Raw genomic sequence first — 14,770 nt, 5'->3', positions numbered from 1 at the left:
ACAGCTGCATTGTATTATTGTGTTTTGTCTTAATCCTTTTTTGAAATATTGACACTGGTTTGTGAACAGAATGAGTGTTGAAGATCTCACTGGAGACTCAAACAGCAGGCCTGCACATGCTTTAACTAGGTTTACGCAGCAGTCAAACCCTGTAGCATTTTTTTTAGTAGAGAGCAAAAAATTGAATAAAGATGCTGTCATTTTGGCATGTGCTGGCACATCTATTTGTTATTGCTATCATTCTTGGAATTTGTGATTGGAGTTTTGTCTTTATGCTTCTAGATCACTTTTTTCTGTCTTATTAATGATCGGAAAATATATTTAGGTCTGTGTGGTGAGCAGTAAATCAAAGGAGAATGCGAAGGATTGACTCACTGGAATAGTTTTTAAATTGTTTGCACCACACTGCATTTTAATCGCTTAGGGGTGTTTTTAACGCTTTGGCAAATATCACACGAAGCACATTAAAAAATACTTATTATATTGATGTCTTTGTGTTCCAGGGAGGTCTGTAATTCCTGGAGAAAGCTATCTGTTAGCATTCTCATTCATCTTAATTGTAGCTGCTCTGCTGTTGTGAGACCCTCCAAAAGTACATGGTTTAAGATTTTGGCTCATGGGTGCTCCGTTCTTTGAACTACCTTGTAGCAAACTGAGGAAAGTCTGCGTCATTTTTAGCATAATCACTGTGGAAAAGAAGAAAAATGTAGTTTGTGGAAGTAGCAATGCTTGAAAAATGAGAATTTATGTCCTCTAAACGTCACTTTGTTCTGTTTCAGACCTTGGTGGATTTCTTTAGTGAGAAGAAGTGCCCCGTCACTGAGAGACTAAAGATGTTCTACACTTGCCGGGCGCCTCCTCTCTGGGATCTACAGGTGAACTCAATTCCTCTGTTTAATTGAAGCTTCTGGGGCCAGTTGTTCAAAAAGTTTAATCTGGATCAGAATGATCTGGATTTGGAAATCCAATGTTTTGCTATCTAGGATCAGGTAATCCATCTTACTTTTGTGCCAGTTTTTCGAAGCAAAATTGGATTGGACCACCCTGATCCAGATACACGCTTTTTCAGATTACCAAATCTGGATTACTAGTGCTCTACAGATCCACTAAAGGGACATGGTGATGGAAAAAATTAGATGGGGATTGGGGTGGGGGGACATTTCAAAGCTTTTGCGTTCTTTCAGAAAAGTTTCATGTAGCGCTTGCTACCTTGTGTTCGTTCGCAAAGAACTTTTGACTGGTTCATGTCTTATGATTGTGCCAATGTTGTTTACAAACAGTGATAAAAAACACTTCAAGTTAAATATATTTTTGTTTGATATTTGCTGTTTGGGCATTATTTTATGACTCCGAAATCTCTTTTTTACTTTACTGTAGGCTACCGAAAGGCTTAATAGGTATAATGTCCACTTCTAATTTATTACTTTAATTAGTTAAACTAATCAAGAGTAAAATAAAAATATGCGTGTATATTAGATGATATAAATGTTGTATTTTTTTGACCAATTTTAAAGTTGTTTCATTTTTGTTCCTGAAATGCATCCTTCTGTTGGGATCAGATCCAGATTTTTTGGATCAAAGGTATTCCAATCTTACCAAAACGTTTTGAACAACACACACTGATGATTTGATCCAGATTAAAACCAAGATTGGATTTTGTGATCTAATTTGATTTCGAAATCCTTATTTTCTTTTGAACAACCCATTTTCAAGATTTGATCCAGTCCGATCAGATTACTTTTAAACAACTGGCCCCTGGTTTCTAAAAATTATCATGTTTTAGAATCACTCATAATGTTACACTCATAATGAACACACCCTTTTATATCGTGCACACACATCAACCTGGAGTTTAAGCAGGACTTTCCATAAACCTTTTTTTTTTTTTTTTTTCAATGACATTAACTTATGATTATTGGTTACTAATGCTCTACAGAGCCACTAACTGAACTCCTACAAACTGATGGCTGCTGCAGTGTTTCTCTGAACTTGTGTAAGGTTTTCAATCAAACAATAATCCAAAAAAATCTTGCCCAAAACTACATTTCGTGTTAAGAAGAGATAAATCAACTTTAAATAGCAAAATTGTGGACTTTAACTGTATTTTGTGGAGGTTTTTGGCTTCAAGTGAACTTTGGGCCTAACAGGCCTTGATGACCAAACAATGCCACCTAAAGCAACAAACAACAATACAGAGGAATATGTTACCAATATGGCTCAAGTGCGTGAATTGTTGGAACAGAAAAAAGACTTCTACAGAACCTTGCTTGAACAACAAGAAAAAAGTTTCAAAACCTGTGTACAAATCATAGTTGATTCTTCAAACAGGAGGATCGATGACCTGTAAAAGCAAGTTTATGATTTTAAGGTGAGTCTAGAAATTACTCAAAGAACTTGACGATCTTAAAATCAAATGTAAAACTTGGTCTACAAATTGTAATGAAACCAGGACAGATCTGGACACAATTTGTAAGAGTTTGATGACAATTTCAGACAAGACAGAATATCTGGAGGGCCAGTCAAGATGCCATAATATTGTTGTGGATGGCTTGAAAGAATCTGTAAGAGAAAAGGTGTCTGAATCTGAAGAAAAAGTGAGAACTTTTTAGTGAAAAATTACAGCCGGATCATCAGAAAATAGAGTTGGGAAGCAAATGGCATCTTCAGAGAAGCCCTAACCTATTGTTTGCGGCTGAACGACAAACTTGCAGTTTTGGATAAAGCTAAGAAATTGAAGGGCTCAGGCATCTTCATTAATGAGGACTTCCCTGAAACCATCCGGCTAAGAAGGAGAGAATTACTTCCAGCAATGAAGGCAGCCCGTGAGAGAGGTGATATTGCGTATCCAAGATACGACAAACTTATTGTTCATCCACTTATCCAAAATAAACCAAAACAAAGTTTGGTTCATTAGATTTATTACCACAGCCACTTATAGCATTTTGATTAATTGATCACATATGTTGTATACTACTCTTAAAATACACTATTGATTCCAACAAATTCGATTTTGAAACCGAGACCTTTAAGTCTTTTGATTTGTCTATATCTGATTCTTATCATTTTGATGTTGACCCAGATTTTAACTTTTTTTTTTTTTTTTTTTTTTTTTTTTTTCTTCCATCATTGGGTGCTTCAAATTTTTGTACTTTTTATACTGAAACTCAGTTTAATGATTTATGTTGATCTCTGTCTGCTAATGTTTTTTTCTACTTTTCATGTGAACATAAGAAGTCTTTCTAGGAATTATGACATTTCATTATGACTATTTATTTTTACTAAAACACCAGTTTTCGATTATTGCTTTATCTGAAACATGGCTTACAGAGAATTCTAGAGAAATTTTTAAATTATCCAAATATAACTCTGTTCATTATGTTAGAGAGAATAGATTGGGAGGTGGAGTATCTCTGTTTATTTATGAAGAGTATGAATCTAAAATTAGGGATGATCTCGTCTTAAAATCAGATAGAAATGAAGTGGAATCTTTATTTGTTGAGCTTTCTACTGGTTTTGGAGGAAAGAACTTTCCTGTTGGGGTTATTTACCGACCACCTGATTCTAGTATTCAAGATTTTAAAGAAAGTTTGGCCAATTCACTTGATTTGATAAATGAGCTTAAATACTGTTATATTTTAGGTGACTAACATAAATCTCTTAAAAAAGAAATTTGATACCCCTACTGCAGATTTCCTTAATATTCTTTATTCTAGTTATTATTTTCCTCTTATTCATAAACCTACAAGAGTTAAGAAACTCAGCAACATTGATTGATAACATTTTAATAAATTCTCTAAGTGAAGGAATTAAATCTGGTGTTCTATATTCAGACTTGTCTGATCATTTTCCCTTATTTCATTTTTCTAAAATTAGTGTCAAAAGAGTTAAACTTTCAAAAGAAATACAGCAAAAGAGAATTATGAGTAAGTTAAATATTTCTAAATTTACAGATTTGATTGCTAGCACTTCTTGGGATGATCTGTATGAGGAATATGATGCTGAAAGAGCATATCAAAATTGATGACCATTATTAGCTCTAGTTTTAATAAATGCTTTCCAGTTAGTAGCTCTGTTAAGAAACCTAATCAGGACTTCAGTAAGCCTTGGTATACAGCTATCTTACAAAAGATGTTGAGGACTAAGAACAAACTCTATAGAAAATGTTTTGAATGCTACCCTTCTCAACCTATGGGGTTTATAAATCTTACAGAAATAAATATAATCATTCTATTAGATCTGCAAAAAAGCAATACTTTAGTGAAAAATTTAAGAGGTGTTCAAATGATATTAAAACCACATGGAAGTTAATAAATCAGTTGCTGCAAAAAGAGAAAATTACTTTAGAGCTACCTTCAGACTTTGTGGATGGTGACAATTCCTTTAATAATCCATTTGACAGCTCAAATTTAATGAATTTTTTGTTAACGTTGGTCATACATTAGCAAATAATATTCCTATTGGTAGTGGTGAAACCTTGGATTATATATCGGAAAATTTTCCTATTATCTCTATTTTTAAGCCACCTGAGATGAAAGAAATATGTGAAATTATTGATGAATTAAAAATATCTTCAGCTGGTCATGATAACATTTCTGTATTTCTTGTCAAACAGGTGAAATGTTCAATATTGCAGCCACTTGCTCATATTTTTTCTTTCTTTGGAAACAGGCATTGTACCAGGAGATTTAAAAATAGCCAAAGATTTGCCATGTTTTTCAAAAATTTTAGGAAAAAATGTATATAAACGGATTCTTTTTCATTTAGGTTCTAATTCTATAATTTTATAAACATCAGTATGGATTCCGCAAAAAAACACTCTACTTATATGGCTTTGCTTCACCTGATTGACAATGTTACTCTTGCACTTGAAAATCATGAATTTACTTGTAGTATTTTTATAGACTTGTCAAAAGCTTTTGATACATTTAATCATTATATTTTATTGGAAAAGTTGTATAAATATGGTTTTCATGATATTACATATAAATGGTTGAAAAATTACATTTCTAATAGGAGACAGTTTATTTGTTTTAAGGGTTGCTATTCTAGTACAGCAAGACTACTCTGTGGAGTTCCTCAGGGGTCCATTCTTGGACCCTTACTATTTCTTATGTATATAAATGATTTATCAAATGTTTCAAATATTCTTACTCCAATAATGTTTGCAGATGACTCAACCTTAGTTCTCTCTCACTCAAATTTTAATTTAAGAATGCAAATGATGGTCTAATTGCTTATGCTAATTGGTTTATTTAAATAAATTATCTTTAAATTTAAAAAAATCTAACTTTATTTTTTGTAGTGGTGAAAAATAATACCCTAAGGATTCTTTATCCTTAGGGTATAATTTTTGTTGACGTTTTTGCTGACGAGAGTCTGAGTTGGAGGGAACAAGCTGATTACTTGAGCAGAAAAATACATAAATCTACTGTTATAAGGAGGGTTAGGCATCTTGTTACTACAGAGTGTCATCTTACTCTTTATTATAGTTTAATTTATCCGTATCTTTCATATTGTAATATAGTTTGGGCGAGCACTTTTCCTATTACTCTTCAAAAAAATCTTTATCCTTCAGAAACGTTTTGTTAGGATTGCAACCCAATCAAATGTATATACTTCATCTGTTTCTCTGTTTCAGAAACTTCAGGTTCTTACCATTTATGATATTAATATTTCTCAAATTTGTGTCTTTATTTATAAGATATATTCAGGTGAAGGTAACATTCGAGAGCAATTTAAGATGTATTTTAAAGTAAATTCACAGGTTCACTGTCACTTAACTCGTCAATGTTCAGATTTTCATCTTCCTAAAATTCTCACTTGTAGAGGTCAATACTCTATACGATTTAGGGGTATTAAATTATGGAATGGTTTATCCCATCTAGCAGAAAAATGTTCTTCTTTAATATGTTACAAAAGATGTATAAAGAATCATTTTATTGCTGCTTTGTAATTGTGCTTTTTTGTTTATTGATGTTTTATGTATTTTATGCACCCTATATGGTTTGTTTTTAGAGTTTATTATTATTATTTTTATTATTATTTTATATTTACATGTTGTAATTAACTTGTTGCAATTATATAAATTTATATATTTATAATTTAGTTTTTTTTTTTTTTTCTTTACTTTCACATTTGTTGTTTAGGTGGAGGCTTTAAATAAGCCCTTTTGGGTTTTCTGCCTCTCCCTGCACAGTATATGGATTGTACTGTGTTTTTATTGTATATATTTTATATTTGTGCAAATAAAACTAAACCTAATTATTAATTAACACGAAGAAGTTGGAATTTTTAGATGATTCATTTTTAAGATAATTTATTTCTGAAATAGAAATTCTCTGAAATTCTCATCCTCTCCAGTGCTGGAATGGGAAGATAACCTTTCCTTAGATATCATTTCCTCTGGAGAGCTTAGTGCTAACAAACGAATTAATAAATGAACAAACAAATAAACAATAGTTGATCATGATCTATGAATACATAAGAGAATTTTGGGTTAGGTGTAACTGGGACCTATTTGACCATTGATTGAGTCCCCCCCCACCACACGTTTTCTCTTCTTAATTATGTCTGAATTCTGAATTTATTCCCTTGTAGGGAATAATTCACATATTATAAAGCCAGATTACCTGAGTTAATTTGAAACGGAAATGATTGGCTCATTTGTTGGTGCCCAAATTGATTTGCTTGCATATTTTCTTTCATTACTAGCCGCACAAGTGCATTGAGCTAATCACCTCAAATGAGCGTGGGCAGCCGTTATTTATTTATCTACTTCTCAGAAACCCATTTCAGTAAACACAACAGCTGGGTTATACACCCAGTGTCGCGTCAATAAGAGCTTTGGCAGATAGAATACGAAATTCATTTCCCGTACACGGTGGGGGCATCCAGGGATATGGGACGATGAGTTCATTTTGACAGCGTTTGTCAGGTAATAGAGCAACCTGTAACTCTCCCTTTCTGTCTGATTAGGCAATAAGGCAACTAATGAAAAACAAACAAATGTTTTTGAAGAGAGAGACTGTTAAACAAGTGAATAAATCAGGGGGAAAAATAATGTATGGAGGAGAATGGCAGATTGTAACAGGCCAGCATGGGTGAAGGGTTTTGAATGAAATGACTGAATGGAGAAAGAGTGAGTGGGTGGAGGGAGGAAGGGATGGATGGATAGATGAAAAGAAGGGAGGGCTGATGTGATCAGTCCTGTGGATGACATTGCTCGCGCTCTGTGTAATAACAGTGAACAGCAATAAAGCTGGAATTGAAGTCGCTTCTATTGCTGGCAGGGGAATAGAACGCAGCAAAACTGCAAGTGAGAGACGAGAGCAGCATGCAGCCAGAGAAAGTGTGTGTGTTGGGGTAAAGAGACGACAGAGCCGTTGCAGGGCATAAAGGTTTTTTTTTTTTTTTTTTTTTTAGGAACAGATTTCAGAAATTGTTGGATTTGCTTTCAGATTGAATCATTTTGGCATCTGTATGAATCAGGACAGCATTCACTGTGGCAGATGAAATAAATGAGAAAATGAAAACACAGAAAAGTTGCACAAATGGGGCTCCCAAACCCTCTCCCTTTCTTGTAATCTCTCTGTTTCAGGTTTTCGAATTTAGTGTTCTTTATTGGCAAGACATTTTTACTTCCAAAACATTTCCTAAATGAGAAATTGCAATGTAAATAATGAATACTACTACATATTAAAATAAGAATATATATATATATATATATATATATATATATATATAATATAAACCAAAATCCAGTGTGTTTCTCTTTCTCCGTATTAGTTAGTATCATCACGTTTTATCTCCTGGCTGATAGATCACATGATCACCGGCAGCCTCACTGGTGTATATATCTAGATTTATAGGTACCCATAATGCCTGTGGGACGTGATATGCCACTGGAGGTGGGGGGGAGGGTGGATTGTCACAGGACGGAAAGGTGAAGGAGAAATTGGGCAGGAATTGAATATTTCCTGCTGTGAAACTGCTTGCAGCTAGGTGTTTGTGATGTCTTGCTGGGAGAGGTCGAGCGTGACGTCAGTTCAGTACATGTATACTGTCCACAAATATGGTGTTTTATACATTAGGTTGAGAGAGAGAAAAAAGACAGAAAATAAAAGATGGTGTGTGTGAGAATGTACTGTATCCTTAATTTTGTATTTTATCTGCTCTTTAGAATATGAAAATTGAGTTGTTTTAAATTTTAAAATGTTTCTTTGGTCATTTCAAATAGATTACATAATGAGCCAGGACTTTTATTTAAAGGATTAGTTCACTTTCAGATGATAATTACCCAAAGCTTTACTCACCCTCAAGCCATCCTAAGTGTATATGACTTTCTTCTTTCTGATGAACACAGTCGGAGAAATATTAATAAATACCCTGATGCATCCGAGCTTTATAATGGCCGTGAACAGGGGTCACGAGTATGAACTGAAGAAAGTGCTTCCATCCATCATAAACACATTCCACACAGCTCCGGGGGGTTAATAAAGGCCTTCTGAAGCGAATCGTTGCGTTTGTGTAAAAAAAAAAAAAAAACAAAAAAAAAAAAAAAAATCCATATTTAACAAGTTATAAAGTAAAATATCTAGCTTCCGCCAGACCACCTTCCGTTTCTACTTACAAAGAAAATGTAAAACTCTCGCAATTCAAAACGCTTATGCTACTTGCTATGCTTTCCCTATTAAACGTATGGAAAAAAACTTAATCGACGCGAAGCCAGTACGGAAGGCAGTCTGGCAGAAGCTAGATATTTTACTTGGATGGACGTGGATGGAGACTATTTCTTTAGCTTATACTCGTTGATCCTCACTCACTGTCATTATAAAGCTTGGATGCGTCAGGATATTAATATTTCTCAGATTGTGTTCATCAGAAAGAAGAAAGTCATACACCTAGGATGGCTTGAGGGTGAGTAAAGCTTGGGCTAATTTTCATTTGAAAGTGAACTAATCCTTTAACTTTAGTGCAGAGATAAACCAGAGTGAAATGAAAATCACTGAACACTTTGTTTATTTTTTATTTTTTTGGGCTGTGTCCACATGCTAAATATATATTTCTGAGTGCCTCCCTCATGCTGTGTATATTTACAGGCAGGTGGGCTGTATGTTGTTGACTGATCTTGGCTTACTGTTTGTGTGTGTATGTGTGTATTTAGAGGCAGTTGGCGAGCCTGTTGACTGATTTGGGCCTGACGAGTTCTGCGCTGCTAATCTACGAACGACTGGAACTCTGGGAGGACGCAGTTGTTTGCCTGGAGAGGATGGGACAGCACGGCAAGGTACGCTACTCACAACAAATCAGTTCAAATGAATAGTCCTGCCCAATACTCACGCCATTGGTTGAGCCAATGTTCCCATGTCAGGCTGATCGATATGTTCAAATGAACAGATCAGTGTTTTGATAGTCCCAGTGGATAGTGTTTACTCTTCAGAGATATTTGTCTACGAATAAATTACTTACAGTTGTCTCTACATATTAAGATGGAATAAAAGGAAGTGACTTCTGTTAAAGGTCTTGCAGAGCAATTGATTGCTACTTTTTCCTCTTGTCACATCCATCCCTTTTCTTTTTCCTCTCTATCTCTCCTCCTGCTTTTCTTTTCTCCTCCCTATATGAGCTCCTGTCAGCATGCTCTAACAGCACGTCTGTGTGTGCATCTGTCAGTGCAGTTTTCTGGGAGCCATTTCACAGCTTTATTAAGTTACCTTCCACTTTGTGTACCAATCAGATTATAGGGTACCTTTGAGGTCAATAAAACCACCCAATCACCCCCAATCTGAGCTGTAATATTATAAAAATATACTGACATTGACTCTACTGTAGTACTGACTCGCACTCTACCTTTCCCTGTGCTCGTGTTAAAGTTTAAAGCCAGAAAGGAAAATAAAAGACAGAATACAGAGATAGGCGAAAGGGATTGACACTTCATATGAGAGGAAAGAAATTAGAAAATTGGTGAAATGTAAAAGAGAAAGTGAGAAGGAAAAGGTGTCTATGCAAAAAAGGCTGGAATGGGGAGAAATGTTGTTCTTTGTTTAATGAATGAACATCTTCAGAGCACGAGGGACTTCAGGATATGTACTGATGTTTATTTGATTTGAGTTAATTTTATTGTCCCACTAGAGCTTGCATGTGTACTTGCAAATTACTGTTGGAATTTACCGTTTGGAGGCTATTTCCATAAATACAGGACATTTTGGTGTTCCATTACTTCATTTTTTTTTTTTTTTAAGCCATAAATCCCTCTAAATCCAATATTTTTAATATTTAATTTTTTTGTTTTCTCAACAAAGCACAGAACATCCATCAGATTGGTACATAACATTATACTAATGATAAGGAAACATACATTACATGACCCAATTTGCAAGAAACGGCACCCCTTCCTCTTTAGTCAATCTAGATCTCAGCACAGCGAGATAATTTAAAAGGGGGGTATAATGCTATTTCATGTATTCTGACTTACTTACACTGTTAAAGAGTTGGATTCTCATGCTAAACATGGCCAAAGTTTCAAAACACGAGTTGGACGAATGACGGAGTATTTCTGTGCCAAAAATTCTCTTCCAAATCCTTACCTGAGTGACGTAAACGGGGGTGGAATTCCTTGTACGGGCACTTCTCCCGGAAGGCCATGCGCGCACACGTCGACCAGAGCGAGAAGAGCAAGTGCACGCCCATCAACACGCGTTCGGGTTTACAGAAGTCGTCGGCAGCGCTGCACAGTTCACAGGACTTCACAAAATCCACAATGTCACCAAAGAAGTGTGTTTCTGGTTGTGAGGGAAAGATAGCCTTGCTTCCCAAAGAACCCAGCGTTAAGTAGAGCTGAGATTTTTGTGCTCACGCATTACATTGATGCGCTCTCAACATTTGTTATAAAAAATAAAAAATAGAAACTGATAGTTGCAATCGCTTTTTTATTGGTTAAAATGAATGGAGAATATCTCGTGTTTTTCCGAGGCTGCTCGAGCCCTCAGAATTGGTGTTTATGGTTTCATAAACAAGGCCCAGTTCCACGCTGGATTTACAGATCGTTTGAAAGATGGAGCGGTCACAGCGATAATCATCCCGGTCATGAGTCGGAACTGCAGGTGGTGAGTAAAACTGCTTCAAATGTCTGTTTTGTTGGCAACAGGCACCTAAGTGCATATAATGTAGACAACACGAACGTAGTGAATTCATAAATTCGTTATTCATCATTCACTATACGCTATTTTCATTATAGTGATTCAAAAGTTATCCAGGGATAATGCGATGGTGTATTGTGTTTAAATACATCTGTTTAGCTGACCATTGATAGCTTGCAGACGATCACTACGCAAAAGCTGCGCGTGCTCGTGATAGCTCGTCACTATCTCCGCTCACACGTCACGCCTCCAGGCGCTCGGCTGTTTTCGGAAATACTCGGTACAGCGTATGTATCTTTTATAAATATGATAAAACTAAAGAGTTTTTGGAGATATGAAGCATGCACTACTACTCTATAGGTACTCGAGATTAACATGAGATTGGCAGAAACTGTCAATCTCCCCCCCCCCCTTAACATTTTTAGTATTTATTTCTTTGTAGTAAAAACTGTTTAATTAACTAATTTTAATTTAAAAAACCATATCCATTTTTCAGTCATAATTGTATTTAGATATACATCCAAAATACTGCAAAAGAAAATGAGATCTTATATGAAATGAATAAAAAATAAATGAGCTCATATAATATTTAGTTTGACCTCCTGAGGTTAATTTATTTTATTTTATTTTTTTATTTTTTGAAGGTTAAGCACATGCTTTCCTGACCTTTTGTTGAAAAATATATATTTATATATATATTTTTGAAAAAAATACTTTCCCAGCCTTATGCTGTTTCCTACTTGAAAGCACCATGAAAAGTGTGGCATTCCAAATTAAGAAAACAGTTGTCGTCATAAATGGGTAAAAAGGGTTTTTAAGAGGTTAAGGTGTTTCTTGTAGTAGGCAACAGGCTATTACCAGAACATGGTATCTGGCACCAGAATGTTTCATTTTTCTTTCTGAAATTTCCAACCTGTTATTAGCAGTGAAACTGACAACCTGGCTTAGATTAGCATCCATTTGTATTATTGGCAGTCATGAGATCCAGCAGCCTTACCGTGCCTAACTGGGCTACACAAACTTTGCCTGCACCTTGTTGTTTGTGGGCAATGGGAAATGCGCAGTTAATAATGGCCCCAAGGAACAAAGGAGCATTCAAGTGCTGTCAAAACCATGGGGCTCTCTTTCTATTCTGTATTTCTTTCTCTTACCTCGTCTTATCTGTGTTGTTTTAATACAACAGAAATATGAGACTTTTTTACCCAAGTAAATAGCTTATTCATCCTCTGTCTAGACCTTCAGGTTTTGAGCTTTCTTTTGTTATGTAACTATTGTGTCTAGTATGAAGAGATATTGTTCCCACTTCTCAAATTATGTGTACCCACGAAAATAAATAAGCACTCAAATAGAATTGCTGGCCAAGCAATGTGAATTTTATTGCCGCCCACGCCCTCTCTCCCACTATGTCTTCGGTTCTAAGCGTTTCCAAAAAGCCCTTTATCCATCCATCCCCATGAGCACCAGCAGGGGTGGAAGGGCAGAAGCCGATGAGAGATGCACTGTAATATAGCACAGCGTCCAGCATATTACAAGCCACAGTGAAGCAACCGTATAAGGGCATGTGTGAAAGGTAGGGTAAGCAATTTCAGAGAGGCTAGCAATAGCAAGCTAACTTTGAAAGCATAAGATCCCACCTTCCCTTCAGAGTGCTCCTCCAAAACACACCTCCTCCAAAACACATGAACAATTCTGCAAAGCATCAGAAGATTAGAGACGGCGTTAAATTATCTCATGTCTTAAAGCACACAACATTACAATAATAATAAATGTAAACAACTTACAGAGCTCTTGCACCACCTGACTGCTCCAGATTAATTTCGACGTTGATAGAGTTGACATAAAAATGTGGTTAGTCTGAGGATGTGAACAGCTTTTGGTAGAATGTCACAAGTTGCTGTCTCGTAATTACGGTTATGATATGGTGTGAACGCAGCATAAGCTCATTGCTTTGGTTCAGGAGGAACTGTTAAAGGCGGCTGCTTTTTGTTTGCGGCACTCTGTGACTGTCCGTCTACAACTCTGCAGAGTCTTACAGAACACGTAAGATGTCTGTGTGAGCAGGGTGCGCGGAGGTATGGAAATACATATGTTTACAGGCAGGTAGGACATCATTGCATTCTGATTTTAGACCACTTCTATTATTGATTGCCATCAGGATGTGAAGAGAGCTTCAACCAGTGTAACAAAGTGTTTATAAAAAATGTATAACAGCAGCAGAATTTCACCAGCTAGATCTGGAGATTTCATGGGGTTTTGTGTTTAATCTGTTTGTGATTGTAGCGCAATACTGGTCAGTCCTATCATGTCAAGTTCTCATATTCATAAGGGTTTGTGGCCATAGCTTAGTGGTTATTGCACATTTTTAATATACAGTATCTCACAGAAGTGAGTACACCCCTCACATTTTTGTAAATATTTTATTATATCTTTTCATGTGACAACACTAAAGAAATGATGCTTTGCTACAATGTAAAGTAGTGAGTGTACAGCTTGTATAACAGTGTAAATTTGCTGTCCCCTCAAAATAACTCAACACACAGCCATTAATGTCTAAACCGCTGGCCACAAAAGTGAGTACACCCCTAAGTGAAAATGTCCAAATTGGGCCCAAAGTGTCAATATTTTGTGTGGCCACCATTATTTTCCAGCACTGCCTTAACCCTCTTGGGCATGGAGTTCACCAGAGCTTCACAGGTTGCCACCAGAGTCCTCTTCCATTCCTTCATGACGACATCATGGAGCTGGTGGATGTTGGAGACCTTGTGCTCCTCCACCTTCCATTTATGGATGCCCCACATATGCTTAATAGGGTTTAGGTCTGGAGACATTCTTTAGCAAGGCAGTGGTCATCTTGGAGGTGTGTTTGGGGTCGTTATCATGTTGGAATACTGCCCTGCGGCCCAGTCTCTAAAGGGAGGGGATCATGCTCTGCTTCAGTATGCCACAGTACATGTTGGCATTCATGGTTCCCTCAATGAGCTGTAGCTCCCCAGTGCCGGCAGCATGCAGCCCCAGACCATGACGCTCCCACCATCACGCTCCCACCATCCCACATCCTCTGGATATGACGCTGAGCATGTGCACTCAACTTCTTTGGTCGACCATGGCAAGGCCTGTTCTGAGTGGAACCTGTCCTGTTAAACCGCTGTATGGTCTTGGCCACCGTGCTGCAGCTCAGTTTCAGGGTCTTGGCAATCTTCTTATAGCCTACGCCATCTTTATGTAGAGCAACAATTCTATTTTTCAGATCCTCAGAGAGTTCTTTGCCATGAGGTGCCATGTTGAACTTCCAGTGACCAGTATGAGAGAGTGAGAGCGATAACACCAAATTTAACACACCTGCTCCCCATTCACACCTGAGACCTTGCAACACTAACAAGTCACATGACACCGGGGAGAGAAAATGGCTAATTGGGCCCAATTTGGACATTTTTACTTAGGGGTGTACTCACTTTTGTGGCCAGCGGTTTAGACATTTAATGGCTGTGTTGAATTATTTTGAGGGGACAGCAAAGTTACACTGTTATACAAGCTGTACACTCACTACTTTACATTGTAGCAAAGTGTCATTTCTTCAGTGCTGTTACGTGAAAAGATATAATAAAGTATTTACAAAAATGTGAGGGGTGTAC

At 36.5% G+C, this 14,770-nt stretch overlaps 1 protein-coding gene across 1 annotated transcript in view; it reads left to right on the top strand.

Moving 5' to 3' along the window:
- Positions 1 to 14,770, top strand: part of ttc27 (tetratricopeptide repeat domain 27) — a 103,758-nt gene that overhangs the window by 62,549 nt on the left and 26,439 nt on the right. The window contains exons 11-12 of the mRNA XM_051867257.1: positions 780 to 875; positions 9,164 to 9,286. Coding sequence (XP_051723217.1) covers positions 780 to 875; positions 9,164 to 9,286 — 219 coding nt within the window. The remainder of the gene's footprint in view (positions 1 to 779; positions 876 to 9,163; positions 9,287 to 14,770) is intronic.

The sequence above is a fragment of the Ctenopharyngodon idella genome, chromosome 17 (assembly GCF_019924925.1).
Source record: "Ctenopharyngodon idella isolate HZGC_01 chromosome 17, HZGC01, whole genome shotgun sequence".
In the NCBI taxonomy this organism is placed as follows: Eukaryota; Metazoa; Chordata; class Actinopteri; order Cypriniformes; family Xenocyprididae; genus Ctenopharyngodon; species Ctenopharyngodon idella.
This window is presented reverse-complemented; position numbering and strand designations above follow the sequence as displayed.